The sequence below is a fragment of the Danio rerio genome, chromosome 10 (genome assembly GCF_052040795.2).
Source record: "Danio rerio strain M-AB ecotype USA chromosome 10, GRCz13ab, whole genome shotgun sequence".
Classification (NCBI taxonomy): Eukaryota; Metazoa; Chordata; class Actinopteri; order Cypriniformes; family Danionidae; genus Danio; species Danio rerio.
Genome location: NC_141030.1, coordinates 46140001 through 46162500, shown reverse-complemented (window position 1 = coordinate 46162500; position 22500 = coordinate 46140001). Strand labels below are relative to the sequence as shown.

The following is a 22500-nucleotide window of genomic DNA, read 5'->3' as shown; positions in this document are numbered from 1 at the left end:
TCATCATTCATTTTCCCCTAGCTTAGTCTCTATTTCAGAGGCTGCCACAGCGAAATGAACCGCCAACTATTCCAGCATATGTTTTACATAGTGAATGCCCTTCCTGCTGCAACAAAGTACTGGGAAACACCCATACACTCTCATTCACACACTCGCACTACGACCATTCTAGTTCATCCAATTCCCCTATAGCGCATGTGTTTGGACTGTGGGGCAAACCGGAGCACCCAGAGGAAACCCACGCCAACACGGGAACAACATGCAGTCACATGCAGTGATCCTTCATTTTTTTAATATTTCTTTATTGTGATATCTGTTTTAAATACATGTTTTGTTGCCTATTTTAGGACAGTCAAAATGTTTAAAGCAATATTTGAATACAAAGATAAAACTTTTATTTAAAATAGAACTTAATAATAGTAAAATAAATAATACTTAAATGTTTTTTTTCATGATTTCAGAAATTGGCAAATTCAAAGTTGGCCTATGATTTTTTTTTATTAATAAGTATATTTTTCCCCATAAAATGATTTGGTAGGTTTTATTTTATTTTATTTTGATTAGTTTTATTTAAATTAAACGCCGTAGCATACGCCGCCGTTTGACGCAGAAGTATAAATCAGCCTTTAGTTGCAGCTGGAAGGGCATCCGCTATGTAAAACATATGCCAGAATAGTTGGTGGTTCATTCCACTGTGGTGACCTTTTATAAATAAGGGACTGGAGAATGAATGAATGAATAAATGAATGAAATGCTGTATTGTTCACCAGTAGGTCATGTTAAGTAATATTAATTGTCATTAAAGTTGAAATCAGTTGATTTTATTCTCGTTTACGAGCTGCTTGTTTATTTGTACCTTAATGTTGCCAGAAGATCGTTGAATGACCTCCTAATGTGATCGGCCCGTGAATAGCGGACTTGTTGGTTGAAATACCGCAGTCCGACTGCTTATTGTTTCTGTAATAAGATAAGACTCCTTTAACAAGTCTAATCTCTGACATCAGCCTTCATAATTGCTGCATTTGTGTTTGTTGTTTTGCGTATGAATGTTCATTGTTCAAGCCTTGTATATTTGTGGTCAACCATCCCTGTCCGTTCCAACGCAAATTAATTAGTAATTAGCACAGATACGGGTGTCGTTTGCCTATGAATTGTGTTGTTAATTATGGGAAAGTCTGTGTGCTCTTATGGGCACAATGGCGGCCTGTGGTGAGGCAGGGCTGGAAACGGCTCCTCTATTGTTTGTTGATTGTGACGGCAGTGAAAGAGCAGCGAGAGGTGTTAATAAATGCTCTTAATGAATGAGTCAGGTGAGGACTGAGCCACTGCTCTGCCCTGTAGACACACACACACACAACACATAACACACTAATCCACTGTCTATTGTCTGCTCAACTGCTCCAATGAGGAGCTTCACTCAGACCACGCTGTGCTATTTGTGTGTGTGTGTGTGTGTGTGTGTATGTGTGTGTTTGTTTGTTTGTATTTGTGTGTGTTAGATTGTGTGTATTTGTGGTTGTGTGTGTCAGTATGTTAGAGTGTGTGTGTGTGTGTGTGTGTGTGTGTGTGTGTGTGTTAGATTGTGTGTGTGTGTGTGTGTGTGTGTGTGTGTGTGTGTGTGTGTGTGTGTGTGTGTGTGTGTGTGTGTGTGTGTGTGTGAGAGAGTTATGTGTCTGTGAGTGAATGTATCTGTGTGAGTATGTGTTTGTGTGTTTATAAAATGTGTTTGTGTGTGTGTTTGTATTTGTGAGTCTTAGATTGTTTGTGTGTGTGTGTGTGTGTGTGTGTGTTTGTATTTTGTATTTGTGTGTCTTAGACTTGTTTAAGCATATGTGTATTTGTAATTGTGTGTGTGTTTGTCAGTGTGTTTGATTGCGTTTGTAAGTTGTGTGTGCCTGTGTGAATGTTTGTGTGTGTATGTGTGTGTGTCAAAATGTATTTATGTGTGGGTGTGTATTTGTGTCTTAGATTGTTTTTGTGTATGTATTTGTGTTAAATTGTGTGTGTTTTGTATTTGTGTGTGTTAAATTGTGTGTGTTTGTTTTTGTGTGTATCAAAATGTTGTGTGTGTTTGTGTTAGATTGCATGCATTTGTATTTGTGTTTCTTTGTGTGTTAGATTGTGTGTATGTGTGTTTGTATTTGTGTATCTTAGATTGTGTGTGTGTGTGTGTGTGTGTGTGTGTGTGTGTGTGTGTGTGTGTGTGTGTGTGTGTGTGTGTGTGTGTGTGTTAGATTGTGTGTATTTGTATTTGTGTGTTTGAGTTTGTGTGTGTGTGTGTGTGTGTGTGTGTGTGTGTGTGTGTGTTAGATTGTATTGTGTGTGTATGTGTTTGTATTTGTGTGTTTGGGTTTGTGTGTGTGTGTGTGTTTGTATTTGTGTGTCAGACTGTGTGTATGTGTCTTTGTTATTTGTGTGTTAGAGTCTGTTTTTTTTGTTTGTGTGAGTGTTTGTGTGTTTGTTTGTGTGTGTCAAAATGCATTTATGTGTGGGTGTGTATTTGTGTCTTAGATTGTTTTTGTGTATGTATTTGTGTTAAACTGTGTGTGTTTGTATTTGTGTGTCTTAGATTGTGCTAGATTGTTCGTGTTTGTGTGTGTATCAAAATGTTGTGTGCGTGTGTTTGTGTGTTAGATTGCATGCATTTGTATTTACGTGACTGTGTGTTAGATTGTGTGTATTTGTGTTTGAATTTGTGCATCTTAGATTGTGTGTGTGTTAGATTGTGTGTATTTGTATTTGTGTGTTTGAGTTTGTGTGTGTGTGTTAGATTGTATTGTGCGTGTGTGTGTATATGTGTTTGTATTTGTATTTGTGTGTGTGTGTGTGTTTGTATTTGTGTGTCAGACCGTGTGTGTGTCGTTGTTATTTTGTGTTAGAGTCTGTTTTTTTTTGTGTGAGTGTGTGTGTGTCAGTGTTTGTGTGTTTGTTTGTGTGTGTTTGTGTTTATTTGTGTGTCTTTGATTGTGTTTTTGTGTGTGCTAAATTGTATTTGTGTGTGTGTGCGTGTGTCTTTGATTGTGTGTTAGATATGAATATCTGTGTGTGTTAGATTTTGTGTGTGTGTTAGATTTGTATGTTTGTGTGTGTGTGTTAGATTCCATGTGTGTGTGTTAGTTGTGTATGTTTGTTTGTGTGTTGGAGAGAATATATATGAAACAGTGTGTATGTGCGTGCATGTATGTCTAAGGTGTGTGTTTAAGGATGTGTGCATGCATGTTTGTGATTGTGTATTTGTCTGTGCATGTGTGTATGTGCGCTTGAGTTTGTGTGTATGCACATGTGAAAATGTATATGTGCACGTATGTATGCAATTGTGTGTGTGTCTGGAATGAGTAGAAACAATTGTAGGCCTTGTTTTGAATGATTGACAGGACCTGCTTAGCTCCGCCCACTCCAGATTTGTGTGTTTGTTTTTTTTTGACTTTCCAAGAATCTTCAGTGGTTTGAGTGTGTGAAATCCCTGCGGTCACACCAACACATGTCCAGGCTTCCAGGGCTCTCCTTAAAGAGGTGTCTTCTGCACTCTGTTTTGACAGAAAGCCTCATTTCTCCAGTGTGTGAGTGTCAGGCAAGAGTGTGTTTGTGAAGTTTTTACGTTGTCATAATCCTGTTAAAGATCTCCATCGTCTTCGCTCGGCTGCGCGGAAAGTATTTAAGCAGTGTTTCAATCTTTCCCTCGACCCCTTGACATCAGGCAGACAGCTACAAACTCTCTCCAGGTGTATTTCTCAAACTGCATCAATCTGCTTACACACACACACACACACACACACGCTTCTCCCCGAGGCATTGACTGTGGCACTCATTCTTTATAATTCAATATATTTTTCATAATGCTTACAGTATACGTTTCCAATTGAGTATGCATGCAGCACATGTATTTACTTCTTTTACTGATACTATACAGCAGGCAAAATAAGTATTGAACACGTCACTATTTTCCAAACATCTTTCTAAAGCAGCCGTTGAGTTGAAATTGTCACCAGATTTTGGTAACAACCAAAGAAATCCATATATGCAAAGAAAACAAATCTAATTAGTTTACAAATTAAGTTGTGTAATAAACTGAAATGACGCAGGGAAAAGGTATTGAACACATGAAGAAAGGGAGGTGTAGTTTGGTAGTGAAGGCCCAGACAGCAGCTGAAATCTCTCAGTAGTTCTTCAGCAAGCCTCAGCCCTTCCTCAGTGTAAATGAACATCAGCTGCTTCAGTCCAACATCTACATTAGCAGGAGGATGAAGATGAAGCCAGGGTTTCAGCAAGACAATGATCCAAAACACAGCCAAGGAGACTCTTAGAGGCTTTCAGAGATAGAAAATCAAGCTGTTTTTTTTTTTTAACATTTTTTTTAAAACCATCTTAAGGTGATTATTATTAGCCCCCTTAAGCAATATTAGTTTTGGATAGTCAACAGAACAAACCCCTGTTATACAATGACTTGCCTAATTACCCTAACTTTAACCTTATTAACCTAGTTAAGCCTTTAAATGTCACTTTAAGCTGTGTGGAAGTGTCCTAAAAAATAACTAGTCAAATATTATGTGCTGTCATCATGGCAAAGATCAGAGAAATTAGTTATTAAACTATTATGATTAGAAAAAATCTTTAATCCGTCAAACAGAAATTGAGGAAAAATATAAAGGAATTTAAATTTAACAGGAGGGCGTAATAATAATAATAATAATAATAATTATATATATATATATATATATTCTGTTTAACGGAGAGCAGATTATTTCAACACATTTTTGCGCTTAATAGTTTTAATTACTCATCTCTAACAGCTGATTTATTTTATCTTTGTCATGATGACAGTAAATAATATTTGACTAAATATTCTTCTCAGATACTAGTATTCAGCTTAAAGTGACATTAAAAGGCTTCACTAGGTTAACTAGGCAAGTTCTTGTATAATGACGGTTTGTTTTGTAGACTATCAAAAATATATGTATATAGCCTAAGGGGGCTAATAATTTTGTCCTTAAAATGGTTACTCAAAAAAATTAAAACTGCTTTCATTCTAGCCGAAATAAAACAAATAAGACTTTCTCCAAAAGAAAAAATATTATCAGACATACGGTGAAATTTTTTTTGCTCTGTTAATTATCATTTGGGAAATATTTGAAAATGGAAAAAAAATTAAAAGGGGCGAATAATTCTGACTTCAACTGCGTGTGTGTGTATAGATATATATAGAGATATTATTCACAACAGAGAAAAGTACATTTAATGTAAATTACACTTACATTTAAAAGTGATTAACATGGATATAAAAAGCATATGAAATTTATTTATATTTAGTTACTAATCACTTTTGTGAATAAAAAAAAAAGATAACAATATGTGTATACATTCAGTGAAACATTCAGTCATCCATTAATTTTCTTCCTATCTTCCTATCTCTATTAATCCAGCATCGCCGCAGTAAAATGAACCGCCAACTTATCCAGCATATTTTATACACAGCGGATGCCCTTCCTGCTGCAACCCATCTCTGGGAAACATCCATACACACTCATTCACACACGTACACTGCAGACAGTTTAGCCTACCCAATTCCCCTATGGCGCATGTGTTTGGACTGTGGGGGAAACCGGAGGAAACCCACGTGCTGAAAATAACCTCTACAAAACATCACTTCACAAAAAGAGATTTCACAGGACGTCTAATAATTTGCTCTTCAATTATAAGTCAATGAAAGTACAGCATTACTTAATCCCGTTTCTCAGCAGGTCTGAAATCTGACATGCGTGTTTGAGCGTTTCCCCTCCACTTCTCCCCAAAAAGAAGTCAATGTTGCACATTGCTAAGCATCTGCTGCTGGACTTCTGGCTTTCAGATACAAATCCCCAGACCCCAGCGCTGTTTATTTTGGCCGCTCTCCCTTTGTGTCTCCAGAAAAGCAGGGCACGGGTGGACTGTGTGTTTGTGTGGGAAGATTGTATTTCAAGATAGTATGTTAAGTTTTCAGTCAGGTGATGGCGGTTACGATGAGCACGGCAGATTGTATTTTTTCAGTCATCCGTCCACTTTAACTGCAGCTGCACATACCAGAAACACAGACGACAACCTCCCGACAACTAGCAGACTGTCTTTACTATAGACTACACTCTTAAAGGGACAGACCACTGGAAATGATATGCCCTCATGTTAAACTTAAGTTACTTACTTTAAACGAGTCTTTGATTTTTATTTATTTTGTAGTGTTCTCTGTAGTTAATCAAGGATATTAGTGTCATTTTAAGACTATGTGATGCCACTCATTATTATATAATGCCAGAATGACAATATAATACCATCACAATGCAAGTACACTCTACCAAAGAGCACATCATATTTTATTCTTAAGAGTATTTCATATTATTATAGTCATTTTATAGTCATTATTATAGTCATCCGTCCACAGAGTTTGTGATGTAGTCAAATGTTTACAAACACAAGCGCAGGCGTTTAGAGCTCATTTCAGGTTAATGATGCCAGAATTTACCGGTGTTTCGGAGTGTGAATGCTCCTTTCCGGAAAAATTCCGTAACGTCCTCGCCTGTGTGGACAGCGCTTTTTTTAAATTTACCGGTAAGGTCGTTTCGGAAATTTTCCATATATTTACTGGTATCACTGTGTGAAAGGGGCTTTTGTGTTGTGTGTTAAATTGATATATTGTTTATTGTGACCGGCCTAGTTCTCTGACGTTCATTTCTAGTTTAATTCTTTTTATTGACAATCAGAGAGGTACAACAAGTGAGGGAAAGAAAAACCACAGCACATTACTTTCACAGTGTAAATGAAATACTGAGTTGTAATTAAACACATTCCTTACTTTCTGAACCATATTGAGATAGAAATAAAGTAAACAACAACAACAAAAAAGGAACAAACTAACAAAAAAAAACAAAAAAATGCATACATAATAATAATAATTTAACAAATGACACCTAAGTAGGCCATTACCGTTAAATGTAAAATATCATGCAATTTCTTTTCTTAATACACTCTTAGATAAGTTTGTATCATTTGAAAGCAAGAGGGTAAAAAAGAAAAAAAAGACAGATAGAGACAGGGTTAAATATGCAATCTGACGTTCATTTCTAATGTTAATACGATTTGTAATTTGTACATCAAATATGTCCGAATTTTGAAGTAATTGACTATTATTTTTGGGTAAGTGACCTCAGAAAAGTAATGTATTACTATTTACGTCATTAAATTTGATGTTTGCACAAACTACTTATTTAGATTGAGCTGAAACAACACTCTTGTGTTTTGTTTTGTTTTGTTTGGGCACAATTTAAAAGTTTTATGTTTAGTCAACTTAAATTTGTAAAAGCTATTGAGTTAACTTAATTTCTTGATGTTGTTCCAGCATATTTTATTGTGTATTTATTTAATAACTTACTCTGAAAAGAAACTAATTTACTCTTAATGCTGCAAAAAATTTGTATAAATCTGAAATACTAATTAAACTCTGTTAATGATCTAACAATTTGACGACTTTTATTTTTAAAAAGTTATGCTTAAGTATTAAACGTGTATCATAACATATGTACACTTAAAAGTGACTTTTGCGGTTTGTTCAAACTACTTATTTAGAATGAGCTTAAACACAACTCTTGAGGGGTTTTTTTTTTGCAAAAACTTAATTATTTTATGTTTATTCCACTCACTTAATATTGTAAAATGTTTTAAGTTAACTTAATTCCTTCATGTTGTTTCAACTGATTATTAATTGTTGACAATTATTGATACTAGTCAATTCAAAGTCTAACAAAAATCAAGTTATTCTGCAAATATATATATATATTTGTTATACACAGACTTTGAATTGACTAGTATCAATAATTATTGAAAATATTTACAAATTTTCTGAATTTTTTTATGATTGGTTGAATTAATGTACAGTATTATTGGTATAAAATTTTAATTAATTAAAAGTAGCTCACTTTTAAAATTAAAAATAATTTAATTACAATTTATTATGAATTACATCATTAACATTTGGCCTGAAAAGTAATGTAGTTACTGTAAATACAATCACTTACTCTACTTTTTCAGTAGAAAACTAATTTAATGACAGTAACTAGTTACTTTGTTATTCATTAAACCCAAAACGGATCAGAACGCTCGAGTTTAAATGGACGTGGCAGATTGTAGACTCAAAAGTATACACCCACTGCTCCGATTGACACATAAACTGTTCCAAAAAGAAGCATTAGAACAATTAGAATTAATCTTCAATTAGAGTTACTCTTCTATAGAGGCGGAGCTTATTATTATATATTATATATAGTCTATGGCTGTGTCCGAAACCGCATGCTTCCATACTATATAGTACACTAAAATCAGTATGCGAGCCGAGTAGTATGTCCGAATTCATAGAATTCGAAAATCAGTAGGCGAGAAGTACCCGGATGACTTACTACTTCTGGCGAGATTCTGAAGTGCGCATCCCATGCAAGATGCGCTGTCCCATAATTAGGGGTGTCACGATTCTCCAAATCCTCGATTCGATTACATTTTCGATTCTTAAGTCACGATTCGATTTTCGATTATGAATAATTAATTAATTAATAACAAATTAATTATTTGTAGCCTACCGTTTAAACTACCTGACCTGCATGGTCTTTGTTTTACCCATGAACAAATCATACAGTAAATAAATAAAGTTACACACGTAATTACCACCTGTCAATCACTTTTTTCTTGTGAATAGGCGGTGATCTGTGTTGTTATTATGGCGTCGGTAAAAAAAGGTGCACAACCAACAGGAACCAGCCAACAGTATCTGAGGTGTTTGTTAAAATGACTAAGTACAAGTGTGAAAGTAAAAGATTGAAGCAGTCTTAACTAGGTTAATTAGGTTAACCAGGCAGGCTAGGGTAATTAGGCAAGTTATTGTATAACGATGGTTTGTTCTGGAGACAGTCTGAAAAACAATTAGCTTAAGGGGCTAATAAATTTGACCCTAAAATGGTTCATAAAAAATTAAGAACTGCTTTTATTCTAGCCAAAATAATACAAATAATACTTTGTTCAGAGGAAAAAATATTATCAGACATACTTTCAACATTTCCTTGCTCTGTTAAACATCATTTAGGAAATATTTTAAAAGGAAAAAAACAACAAAGGGGGTTAATAATTCTGACTTGCACTGTATATATATTTACTGTAATTTTTAAAAATGTTTTTAAGTAAACTTCAATTCAGTTAATCAAGGCTACATTTATAAATGTAAAAAATGTTTAATTGTTAAATATTTATCAACATTTTAAATAACTGCTTTGTTATTGTATGTAGTTTCAAATAAAATTATTACTCCAGACATTAATGCTTTTATTACTATTACCATTAATAAATATAATAATAATTATTATTAGTGATTTCTGAAGGATCATGTGACTGGAGTAATGAAGCTGAACTTTCATCTTTAAAATCACTGGAATAAATGAATAAATTAAATGATAAACTACTTTTGAACAGTTATTTTATAGTGCAACATTTCATAATTTGTATATATGATGAAATAATTGCAGCCTTGGTGATCAGAAGAAGCTTAGTTTATCATATTTAATCATACTGACCCCAAACTTTTGACCAGTTGTGTAAAGAATATTTTATAAGCAAAAATGTGCACTTTAATTTTAACAACCCACAGACATCGTCACCGAATATAAAGCAGAGGTCAGACTTTCTCATAAATACAGAGCCTCATTTCAATTGTCAGGTTTTGTAAAAATCGATCTATTGAATTAGAGTAACAACAAAGTTTTGAGTTTTAAAACATACAGGTTGTGTTTATAATCCATGATGATTTCTCAGCTCATGACCCCTTTTAAAATAATAATAATATTTAGAAATGTTGCTTCCTTAAAATACCTTTCGTTTATGTTTCACAGAAGAATGAAGCTCAGGTTTGTAATAACACAAGGGAGAGTTTATTTGCTGTACTGTCTTTTTAAGAAGCGTCCAACTGAATCATGTGTTGAACGTAAGGCTGTCGTTTATCAACTGTACTACCAGACAATGGAAGGTGAAAGTGAACTCAGCATCTTTACTAAACAGGGCACGGGGTCTGGGCTCATCCTGCCGGCTGTAAGGAAACCGTACCAGTCCTGGCTCATAAACCACTTTTGTTTTCCGCACCACCAAACTCAGCAACTCCGTCCACCAGACCATAATGTCTTTTCCATTTTTAGCCCGCAGTCTTATCCAAACTTCCTCTCAACAATTCCGCTTGTGATGAATGAAGTTTAAAGGGAGAAACTAAGGCATGTTTACTTCTTGTTGGTTAATGTTTGAGGGACTTTTATTTGACGTTAGAACACATCTTTTTGTGTTTACACACTTTTTAGCATGAAATAATGACTATCACACATCTGTAATGTATTTTACAGCCCACTAAAAGGTCATTCAATGACTTTACTAATGCATGTCCAAAAGCTTGTCTGGCATATTTAGAACGAGTATCATTTGATGACGTATTAAAAAAAAAAGCATTTAATTACAGATTAATTTACATAACCATTTACTTTATCTTCTAAAATACAATACGATTCAGTATGATCTTTCTTTGATATATTTTAAGTTCAGGTTAACATGAGAATTTTTATTTTGTTTATGTTTTTGTTTTTAACCAAGCTATATAAATTACACGGAAAGACAATATTATTTTTATTTCACTCATATCTTGACATTGTATTTGGCACAATTGCTATTTGAACTGCTAAAGTAGATGCTTTACTTGCATTTATTGTGCTTTTAAAATGTTTGTAAATACTATTTGCCACATAGGCTGTGGTGTTTACATGATGCTCAACTGATACTAATGGGCTCAAAGTGTGCCAAGAAAATATTCCCCACACCCTTACACCACCACCACCAGCCTGAACCATTGATACAAGGCAGAATGGATCCATACTTTCATGTTGTTGATGCCAAATTCTGACCCGACCATCTGAATGTGGCAGCAGAAATGGAGACTCATCAGAGCAGGCAACGTTTCTCCAATCTTCTATTGTCCAGTTTTGGTGAGTCTGTGTGAATTGTAGCCTCAGTTTCCTGTTCTAAGCTGACAGGAGCGGCACCCGGTGTGGTCTTCTGCTGCTGTAGCCCATCCGCCTCAAGGTTGGACGTGTTGTGTGTTCAGAGATGCTCTTCTACAGACCTCGGTTGTAACGAGTGCTTATTTGAGTTACTGTCGCCTTTCTATCAGCTGGAACCAGTCTGGCCATTCTCCTCTGACCTCTGGCATCAACAAGGCGTTTGTGCCCACAGAACTGCCGTTCACTGGACCAACAACCAGCCCATGCTCAAAGTCACTTAAATCCCCTTTCTTCCACATTCTGATGCTCGCTTTGAACTGCAGCAGATCGTCTTGACCATGTCTGCATGCCTAAATGCATTGAGTTGCTGCCATTTGATTGGCTGATATTTATGTTAACTAGCAGTAGGACAGGTATACCTAATAAAGTGGCCAGTTAGTATATGGTTCAGTATAACTTGACTGCACTGTAAGAAATACTCCCAACTCAAACCCATTAAGTTAACTTAACAAATATAAGTAGATTGATCATAAAACTGTTATGTTGCCTGGAAAAATCTCAAGAATTTTGCAGTTCCGGGCGAGGAAGTGGCGCAGTAGGTAGTGCTGTCGCCTCACAGCAAGAAGGTCGCTGGTTCGAACCTCGGCTCAGTTGGCGTTTCTGTGTGGAGTTTGCATGTTCTCCCTGCCTTCGCGTGGGTTTCCTCTGGGTGCTCCGGTTTCCCCCACAGTCCAAAGACATGCGGTACAGGTAAACTGGGTAGGCTAAATTGTCCGTAGTGTATGAGTTTGTGTGTCAATGTGTGTGTGGATGTTTCCCAGAGATGGGTTGTGGCTGGAAGGGCATCCGCTGCGTAAAAACTTGCTGGATAAATTGGCGGTTCATTCCACTGTGGCGACCCCGGATTAATAAAGGGACTAGGCCGACAAGAAAATGAATGAATGAATTTTGCAGTTCCTGCCGATTTTAATAACAGTACATTCCTCATGAATATTTTCTATAGGATGGTTTAAAATATTACATTTGTGCATATGCATTAGATTAATCAGCACTGAAGCCAAATCTAACAAAATAACTGATGATAACGGTCCAATTATTAATAGCCAAAATATAAATAGTAGGAGAAAATATATAATAAAAATATGTAAAAAATACAAAAAATCAAGACAAACAAATTATATAGAAGGTGTTGATGAAACTTTGTAGTTTGTAATTTTTTGGCAATAATTTACATGAATTTAAATGAATTCTACATCTGAAGATGTTAAGTGACTAAAATAATTTGTTAATAAATTTTTCTGTTTAATAAATCTGTTTTGAGGGTGGCTCAGTGGTCAGCACTTGTCGCCTCACAACAAGAAGGTCGCTGGTTCAAGTCCGGGCTGGGTCAGTTGGCATTTCTGTGTGGAGTTTACATGTTCTCCCGGTGTTGGCATGGGTTTTCATCCAGGTGCTCCCCCACAGTCCAAACACTTGCGCTATAGGTGAATTGAAGAAACTTAGGGTGCTTTCACATCTGTAGTTCGCTTCATTTGGTCTGGACCAAGCGCAATAAATGATACATTGTTGCATCTTCTGCCGTCTTTGGGTCGTTTTCACACCACACTGCTGGCTTTGGTCCGAACCAGTTGAAATGAACTAAAATGCAGTCATCTGACAAAATCCTCATCTCTCATTGGCCAGATGTTGTTGAACATATTTCCTAAACTGCTTATTGATTGGCCAGAATTCACGTGCGGGAAAATGCCAGTGAACTCCCGCAAGTAAACAAAACCTTTTACTCTGGAGGGACGACTGCGCTGGCTGATTGTATCCCTGCTTTAGAGAAACTAAACATTACGAAAATGAAGCGCGGCTGGAAAACAGTGTTTAATGCATCGCTCGTCACTTCAGGAGGAGGCGTGAATTAATTTAGCTAAACTGCGACATGGTCATCTTGCAGAAATATTACCAACGATCCATCAGGTAATGTTTTATCTCTCTCTCTCTCTCTCTCTCTCTCTCTCTCTCTCTCTGTTGGTAAAGCGCTGTCAACAAATATTTTTTCTCCATATCCCATAATGCACAGCGCATCGGCCTACGGCAGCTGGATTAGTCCAAAACGTGCAGTACTTTTTGTGGTTGGACCTGTTTTAGTACGAATCATATTCTTACCACAAACGAACCGCTCCAGGGTTCGTTTGAAAGCATACCGAGACCACCTCTTCAAGCAGGTCTCTGTGCGCTTATTTAGTCCGCTTTTGGTGCACACTCGAGTACGATTGCTGCATTCTCACCTGCCCAAACGAACCGTACCAAAAGGGGAAACGAACTCTAGTGCGATTCAATCGAACTAAACAAGGCAGGTGTGAAAGCACCCGAAATTGACCATAGTGTATGAGTGTGTGTGAATGTGAGGGTGTATGGGTGTTTCCCAGTACTGGGTTGCGACTGGAAGGACATCCGCCGCATGAAATATACGCCTGAATAGCTTGTGGTTCATTCCGCTGTGGCGACCCCTGAAATAAAGACTAAGCAGAAGGAAAATGAACGAATGGAAATCTGTTTTGTTCAAATGTACCAACATATTCACTGAGTAATGCATAGAAAAAAGGGGTTTTAATTATGCTGAGCACTGGAAGTAATTTGTACAAGCTTTTTTTTATTATAAATTAATAAATTTAAGTAGATTAAACATTAAACAAAACAGTGCAAGCGTTGAGTCCTTTCCACTCATTTTAAATACGTAGTTTGAGCATGGAGAGCTCAGATGCGAGTCTGATGATGAACATCTGATACGCTTTTGACTTTCTACACAAACCAGATGAGCGAGCGCAGGCAGGGAAGCTCCGTGAAGGCATGAAAAACTGTCTTTTTATAAATGGCTCCTGAAAATCATAAGCACAGGGGCCCCCAGAAAAGCTGAGAGGCATCAAACTTTGACACGCGTGCGTGAGGGGCCTTTCACAATAAACGTCTCCCTCTGTATAGGAAGTCCAGTCATTCATCACCGCGGGCTGCTTCTCTCATCGCATACTATTGCGTCCTCCATTGATTTATAGGAGGAGAGAAAGGCAGATCTCCTTCTCTGCTTCATGCATTTTTTTCTCCTTCTCCCCGTTGCGCTGTGGGACTTCCTCCCAGCTGTTGCTCGCACTAACATACACACATACTCTCCGTCCAGCTGGGCATGGGACCTGCAGTCATATTTAACTTTTCACGTTTCGCCTTCTCCCCGGGGTCCCGTCTCGGCCCCCCAAAATGTTCCAGCTAATGCTCCCAGGTGCTAAACAGCATTCGGAGTCCGTCTCCACAGCTTTCAGAAGAATTAAGACAAAGAACAGCTGGACTTCTGGAATCTGCGGAGGACTCGGAGCGCAGTTTAATTGATTTCTTCCACTGAATCTCCTTACCAGAGTCATTCGGCTTTATATGCGTATTCCAGGTGTGTCGTGTTTAGGGATACACGGTAAAAAATAAATTAGCGGTTTGTTATATTTTGTGATCAATGTTTTTATTTTCCCCTGTTTATTTCTGCTTTTTAATCACATTATGAGAGCTTGATCTTTCTTTTGACAATTTTTCAGCTTGAAGTAAACATTTTTAATAGATTGAAGTAGTATTTTAATTGAAGTAGGCTTTGGCGGTATCCAAATTTTGATACCGTCAGATCCTCCTCCCTTTTTTACCCCGGTATCTGGTATTACCATGCATAATTAAAAAAACTATGACGTAAGGCTTAAGCCTGGTTTATACTTCTGCGTCAAGTGACCGGCGCAACTCACGGCGCAGGCAACGCGCGTTGCTGTGCATTTATACTTCTGCGCGCTGTCTCCGTTGGTCTGCATTAACACTTCCGAAACGCTAGTGGGCAGTGAGGTGTAAATGTTCCTCTGTGTCGAGTTTCTTCGCTTCTGTTTTGCTATTCTGAACACTTCCTGGATGTACAAGTGACTCAAACTCGCTCATTTTGAGGCAGGAACCGGCGGACGTGCAACAACTTTAACCATGAGGTAAACACAGAGCAAAACTTTCCATCTGGAGCTCCTTCACGGGACTCCACACTTGTAAACAATCGCTCGCGCCATTCGCGCGGCTCTCGGTCCCGCCCAGACTCGTGGGCGCTAGCAAGCCGACCAATCACAGAGCTTGCGCTACGCGTTGTTGCGACGTGTAGTTACAATTTTTGAGAGGTGCACGTCAGTGACGGCGATGGCCACGGCGAAGGGCTATGCGTCAGCGCCGTAGCCTACGCCGGTGTTTGACGCAGAAGTATAAATCAGCCTTTAGAGAGCGTCATCAAACTGTTCAGCATTCAGAAACTGAATACCGTATACGCGACCTTAGGTTCGCGGTCACCTGTTTGTCTTGTTCGTAGTAGAGATCTGCACAGGACGTTTTCTCTCTCTCATTCTCACACACACACGCACGAACGCATGTGCACACACACACATACACAGAAAGAGAGAGACGCACACCAATACGCTCTCGCATTCACACACAAACAAACAAACAAACAAACAGCATCCATGCGGATGTGCGCATGCTCAGGAGCTCCCTTTCAAATTACACCAGAGTTACCGACCGCTCCCGCCCCGCGCTTTATTCAGAAACTCATTTCCGCACCGCAAGAAATCTGGTCGGGTCCCGCGGTACAGCAGCGGGAATGCAGAACTATAGTTCGTATTTACCACGAAATAGTTAAAAATGGAGGACTTGTTCCAAAAAGAGCCGACCCCGCAATCAGGACTAAGGCCAACGAAGAAGAGTTCGTATTTACCACGTCTCCCTTCTCGTTCGGTCGAAACCGGAAATACTGCCAAACTGCAGGTCACTTGGTGCGTGACTCGCCACCTCTCCCGCTCTCTCTCCCTCCCTCTCTCCTCCACACTGTCCCGTGATGACAATCACGCATACGCATTTGTAGACATTAAATAAATAATTGTAATATTTAATACTTCTACTTGTCTCCTATATAAGTGCATTGTTTTTTATGACAGTTTAACGGTATTGAAACTGACACCGTTGCTATTTCTAGATCCCGCGGTATACCAGATTACCGTATTACCGCCCAAGCCTAGATTGAAGTTATATATTGTAGGGGTGTAATGGGGTTGATCCGTGATTCGTACGGTTTGGATCACATGACCCGCGGATTAATACATTTTTTACTTGTAGATGAGTCCTAAATTTGTAAAGATCACAGAGAGATCACATCTCGTGTCATTCATATCACATGTATGAAAGCATTTAGGCTTTCCTGTAAAATATAATGATGACCAGGGCTTGATATTAACACCCACCAAATGCGGGTAGATTTCAGCGGTGGCGGGTGAGACAGACACTCGCACTAGCCACTTTGGCTGGTGGAAAATAATTTTCCTGGATAATAATTCTTAAAAGCAGGGTTCGTCAATAAGGATGGTCCAATATGCATGCAAAGGCGATCTTAGAATGGAGAAGCAACGTGACTGACAAAAATAATAGCGTTTGAGCGAGCAATAGAAAGCAGGTGAATACCGAATGAGAGGATAATCACTTGCGCTAACAGCTGAGGTGATGCGCACGACTGTTTAAAACACGTGCGCACTCCCATTTCCTTGCGTGAAGCAACTGTGTCTAGAAACACAACTGATGTGAACGGTTCTCTTTCAAATAGAACGGTTCTCTCTCTGTTCTATATATTCACAACTCTGGTTTGCTCTCATTGCCATATGCCCTACATGTCATTGTATTGTATTGTTTATATATTTTTATTCTTACTTTTTTTATTCTTTTGACTACATTTTATGTATATATTTAGATTACATTTTATTTATAAATATATATATATATATATATATATATATATATATATATATATATATATATATATATATATATATATATATATAATGTTATCTAAACATATACAAAAAATGTCTATATATATATATATATATATATATATATATATATATATATTTAGACTACATTTTGTGTATATATTTAGATTACATTTTATATATATATATATATATATATATATATATATATATATATATATATATATATATATATATATATATATATATATATTTATATTTAGACTACATTTTGTGTATATATTAAAATTACATTTTCTTAAAACTGTACTTTTGTATTAACATTATATGTTAGGCACTTAGGGTCTGATATTAATGTTATTTCGATTCTCTATATGTCCTGTACATGTGGTTGAATTGACAATAAAGCTGACTTTGACTTTGAAGTAGACTGGACAAAAAGTGATAAGCATGCACCCACAGTCTTGCTGCTTTCAAGAGTTCCAGATTTGTCTTTTTGTAAGCAGCAGTGGTTGCTTTTGCTTTTTTTTTTTTTTGAACAGATTATTTATGGGTCTAACGTTAACTGTGTGCGCATGATCATCCTTTCATTATCACACTGTATGTTTTTTTTTTACCTGCTTTCTTTTGCGTTAATATGGTTTAATTATAATTTTTGACACTAACATTACTTTAATGGGAGATTATCTCCCCAGTTATGTGTAGTGAACTGCTGATGTGGGACCTTAAGCCAGGACAGATTATAGCCTACTGTGCAAATGTTTTGTTAAATAAAAAGTATAGTGTACAGCTATATTTTGCTTGTTTTGACATATTTAAAATTTGTGGCTAAGAAATAATTATTTATGTTTGGTGTGGTCAGAGATACATTTGGCAAATCCTTCATTTTAAGTCTCTTTCATGTCTCTTTGTTAAACGGTAGAGTTGAATTTTCAACATTATAAGTCGACAGAGCAGAGATCAACATCCCATTATGCAATTCACAACCGTAAATAAAGGGAAAACACCAAATACGGAAACTTAATTAACTGATATTTGTTACGGTGTAGGATGTAAAACCAGGAATTGTGGATTGGTGTGTTTGTCGGGTGTAATGTCTGACTGACTCTGTGGCAAACGTTTATTTATGCAACGCAAAAACTTGAATTTCAACACAGGTTAAAGGTGGAAACTCAGAAAACTGGTTTTGGAGACTGTTTGTTTAGACGAGACAAAAGCCTCCTACTTCACCACCATCCTTATGAAGAATCTACATATAGGATTAATCATTCTGGCAAATGCTTTTATTTAAAATAAATTAGAAAAGGGGGAAGTAATGAAAACCATAAAAGAATAAAAAATATTTTTTTCAGTTAGTGAGAAAAAATATTTATTTTTAAATATTTTTATTTCTTTATTAATTCATTTATTTGTTTGCTTTTATTAATTAATTAATTACATTTTTTTCATTTATTTGTTTGTTTATTTATTTTTATTTATTTATTAGAATGAATCTTTTTCATTTGTTTGTTTTTATTCAATAATTCATTTTTATTTATTTGTTTACTTATTTTTTGTATTCATTAATTTTAATTATTTATTTAATTTTTATTCATTTATTTATTTTTATTCACTTATTTATTTTTTTTATTCATTTATTTATATATTTATTATTCATTTATTTTTTGTTTATTCATTTTATTCATGTATTTATTTTATTTAACGAAATTTTTATTAATATTTTTATTTTTATTTGTTTACTTATTTATTTATTTAATGTATTTATTTTATTTTTTATATTTATTCATTTATTTTAATTTATTATTTTATTTATATTAAATATTCATTTATTTTTATTTTTACTTATTCGTTGTATTTATTTAATATTTTTTTCTTTATTTATTTGTATTTATTTGTTTATTTTTATTCATTTATTTTTTGTATTTGTTTATTTTTATTCATTTATTTTTTATTTTAATACATGTATTTATTTATTTTTATTTTCATACATGTATTTGTTTTTATTTATTTATTTTATTTTTATTTATTTATTTATTTCCCAAGGGATGTTTAAATTTCTAACACGAGTATTTCTTATTTATTCATTTTATTTATTTAAAAAAAATTTACTTTATTTATTTGTATTTATTTATTTGTTTATTTTTATTCATTTATTTTTTGTATTTGTTTATTTTTATTCATTTATTTATTTTTATTTTTATACATGTATTTATTTTTATTTATTTATTTTATTTTTATTTATTTATTTATTTCCCAAGGGATGTTTAAATTTTTAACACGAGTATTTCTTATCACACAGCAACCTTCCTGCTGTGAGGTGGCAGTGCTAACCACTGAGCTCTCATGTCGCCTCTTTATTATTTAAATATGATAATAAAAGGTAATAAGGTATTAAAGAATAAACATGTATTTTTATTAATGCTGTGACAGATAGACGAGCTGTAGGATGTGTTGTTGATTCCTATTAAAGTTGAAATCTTTTTGTCTCCTGCAGTATCTCCAAATGAAATGGCCTCTTCTTGACGTTCCTGCCTCGGCGGCTCTTAAAGACTCCAGATCTCCCACACCAGGACACTTGGTAAGTCTTGTTTTTCTTCATTTCTTTTCTGCACAGTTCACAATGCAACGCGAACAGGTCATATGATGAGATGGCGAAAGAGGAACCGTTTTGAATTTACCCCATTGTTGTGCTCCTGTCCTTAGGATACGAATTCTTTGAAATGGTAAATGGATGATATTTGTGGAGTCGTTGCAAAGTTGAGCCACAATAGAGTCAAAGTTGATCATCTGCGTGTGTTTTGGAGGCCTGTGACTGTGTGAGCATTTCAAGAGAGATTGATTTCACAAGGAACTCAGGCACAGAAAAGGATAACATTTATAGCTTTAACAAAGATTAGTTGTATTTAGTTATTTACACAATGATTATTCAGTTTGTGTTTGCTAAATAGGGGTGGCTCATTGGTTAGCACTGCCGCCTCACAGCAGAAAGGTCGCTGGTTCAGGTCCCGGCTGAGCCAGTTTGCATGTTTTCCCCGTGTTGGTGTGGGTTTCCTCAGGGTGCTCCGGTTTCCCCCACAGTCCAAACACATGCGCTATTGTGGAATTGATGAACTAAATCGGTCGTAGTGTATGTGTGTGTGTGTGTGTGTGTGTAATACTTTACTATGAGGCAGTGTTTCTCAACCACGTTCCTGGAGGAGCACCAGCTCTGCACATGTTCCTTGTCTCCTTAACCAGACACACCTGAATCAGATCATCTGACTGAAAGAGCTGTATTGGGAGTGACAGACAAAGGAGACATCCAAAACATGAAGTGTTGGTGGTCCTCCAGGAACATGGTTGAGAACCACTGCTATACGATACCATTATTAGTTAATGTTAATGCATTTAGTAGAACGAACAAACAATAAACAGCACATTTATTACAGTATTTATTCATCTTTGTGCATTATTTTAAATCTCTTTTTATCATTTTCACGTGTAGTGTTTTTCTTATATACTTACTATGTGATTATTTTCATGTAAAGCACTTTAAATGAGCGTGAAATGTGCTATATAGATAAACTTGGCTTGCCTAATAAGCACAACTTTGTATTTTAATAATGCATTTGTAAGTATTAAGGCTAATATCAACTACAAGTATTGTTAATTTTTAGTTAAATAAAAATATAGTAAGTAAATATATTAACTAATGGAGCCTTATTGTAAAGTCTGACCAATTATTCTTATATTTGAATTATGATTTGAGCAACACTTCTTTTGATCGTAAATCACATCGCAATATCTGTCAAAATAATCACAATAACAGATTTTCCTCAAATCACACAGCCCTATCGTGCAGCCCTACCCTGAATTCTACCTTTAAGTTAGGTTATGTTAGGTTCATTCATTCATTCATTCATTCATTTTCTTGTCGCCTTAGTCCCTTTATTAATCCGGGGTCGCCACAGCGGAATGAACCGCCAACTTATCCAGCAAGTTTTTTACGCAGCGGATGCCCTTCCTGCTGCAACCCATCCCTGGGAAAATGTTAGGTTAGGTTGCTTTATTTATACCCGAAGGTACATTTGGTTTGCAGTCAAGAGTCCTCATCTGATAACAGCGCCACACAAAATAAAGCTCACATACAGTAGTAACAACAACAAATGGACATAAAGACATATAATCATCAAAATACTTATAAAGAAAAAATTTTTTTAATCACTTCAAGTCCCCCACATACCCCCAAATAAATGTTTACAACAATCTAAAATATACAAGTCCCCAAAATACCCCTGTAGTCAATGCCCTATTTAAATTAAATTCAATTCAGCTTTACTTGTATAGCGCTTTTACAATGTAGATTGTGTCAAAGCAGCTTCACATAAATGGTCATAGGAACTGGAACAGTGTAGTTCAGTTTTTAGTGTTTAAGTTCAGTTCAGTTTAGCTCAGTTCAGTGTAGTTTAAAATCATTACTGAGAGTCCAAACACTGTCTATTAAATGTCTATTGGCTGCTGGTTTTTGCATTATTTAGTTCTACAGTTTAATTCTAGAAACCTGCGAGCAAAAGGAAGGATCTGAAACTCTGAGTGTAGGGGATGAGCAGTGTCACTTAAGATTGAATTTGTAACTCTCTTAGGCCCCGTTTACACTAATGCCTTTTAGTTTGAAAATGCATAAGTTCTGCTATGGTTGCGCCATCCGTCCACACTACGCCGGAGTTTTCGAGCACCGAAAACGGAGCGTTTTGGAAAAGCTGGAGAGGCCGTTTTCATTCTGAAACGCTGCTGCTTCATCTCAGCGTGGATGAGGGAAAACGGAAAAATCTGAAAACGGGGGCGGGGCTGCTGAGATTTGCTAGCTGATTGGGGCTTTAGTGTCATTGCGTATCCTTCCCTCATTCGTCAAGCCCCTATCACATGACTATAACACATGGCTTTAACGCTACCGGAAGACAGCAGACCAGCCTTCACTGTAAACAACAACATGGACACAGAAATGGGAGCGTTGTTTGCACTATTGTCTGTTTTAGGCGCCATCGTGCAGTTATTCATTTGTTACGTTTAGTAACAACTCAACCTCGTCGTCTGTCCACAAAAATACTTCTCTTGCTTTCTTTGCCATCGCGTTCATTGTTCAACCGGCGTTTGTTGACTAACAATAACCAAATGGCGAGCGAGACGCATGCTTCCTGTTTATACTAGAACGCAGAGATGTATAGTAACGAAGTAGAACTACTTCACTACTGTACTTAAGTACTAAAAGGCAGTATCTGTACTTTACTGGAGTGTTATTTTTTTCTCCTACTTCCACTTTTACTTAAGTACATATTTTCCATGAGTTTAATACTTTTACTCCGATAGATTTTTTATGTGATGCATCGTTACTCGTTACTAGGGGTGTCAAAATGATCGATATCAGTTCAGTAATAGGTCATAACCGGTGATTACGTGATGACGTCATTTATCTCCTATGCGCGATGTCGCAATACTATTGCGGAGGACGGAGGCGCGAGTGAAGGCGGCACACGAGCCGCTAATTTACTATAGGGAGAAATGTTGTAAAACTTCACCTCTGCCTCTCTCTTTCTCACTTTGGACATTTGACCCGCTGGCCTGTTTGTAAGGTAACTTTCCCTCTTTTCTTGGCTGTTAAAGCTGTCGATCCATCC

General features: G+C 36.3%; 1 protein-coding gene across 1 annotated transcript in view; it reads left to right on the top strand.

The window, feature by feature from the left end:
• The window catches only part of tcf7l1a (transcription factor 7 like 1a), a 104123-nt gene that overhangs the window by 42470 nt on the left and 39153 nt on the right, over positions 1-22500 (top strand). The window contains 1 exon segment of the mRNA NM_131269.2: positions 19341-19424. Within this exon segment, the coding sequence (NP_571344.1) occupies positions 19341-19424 (84 nt within the window).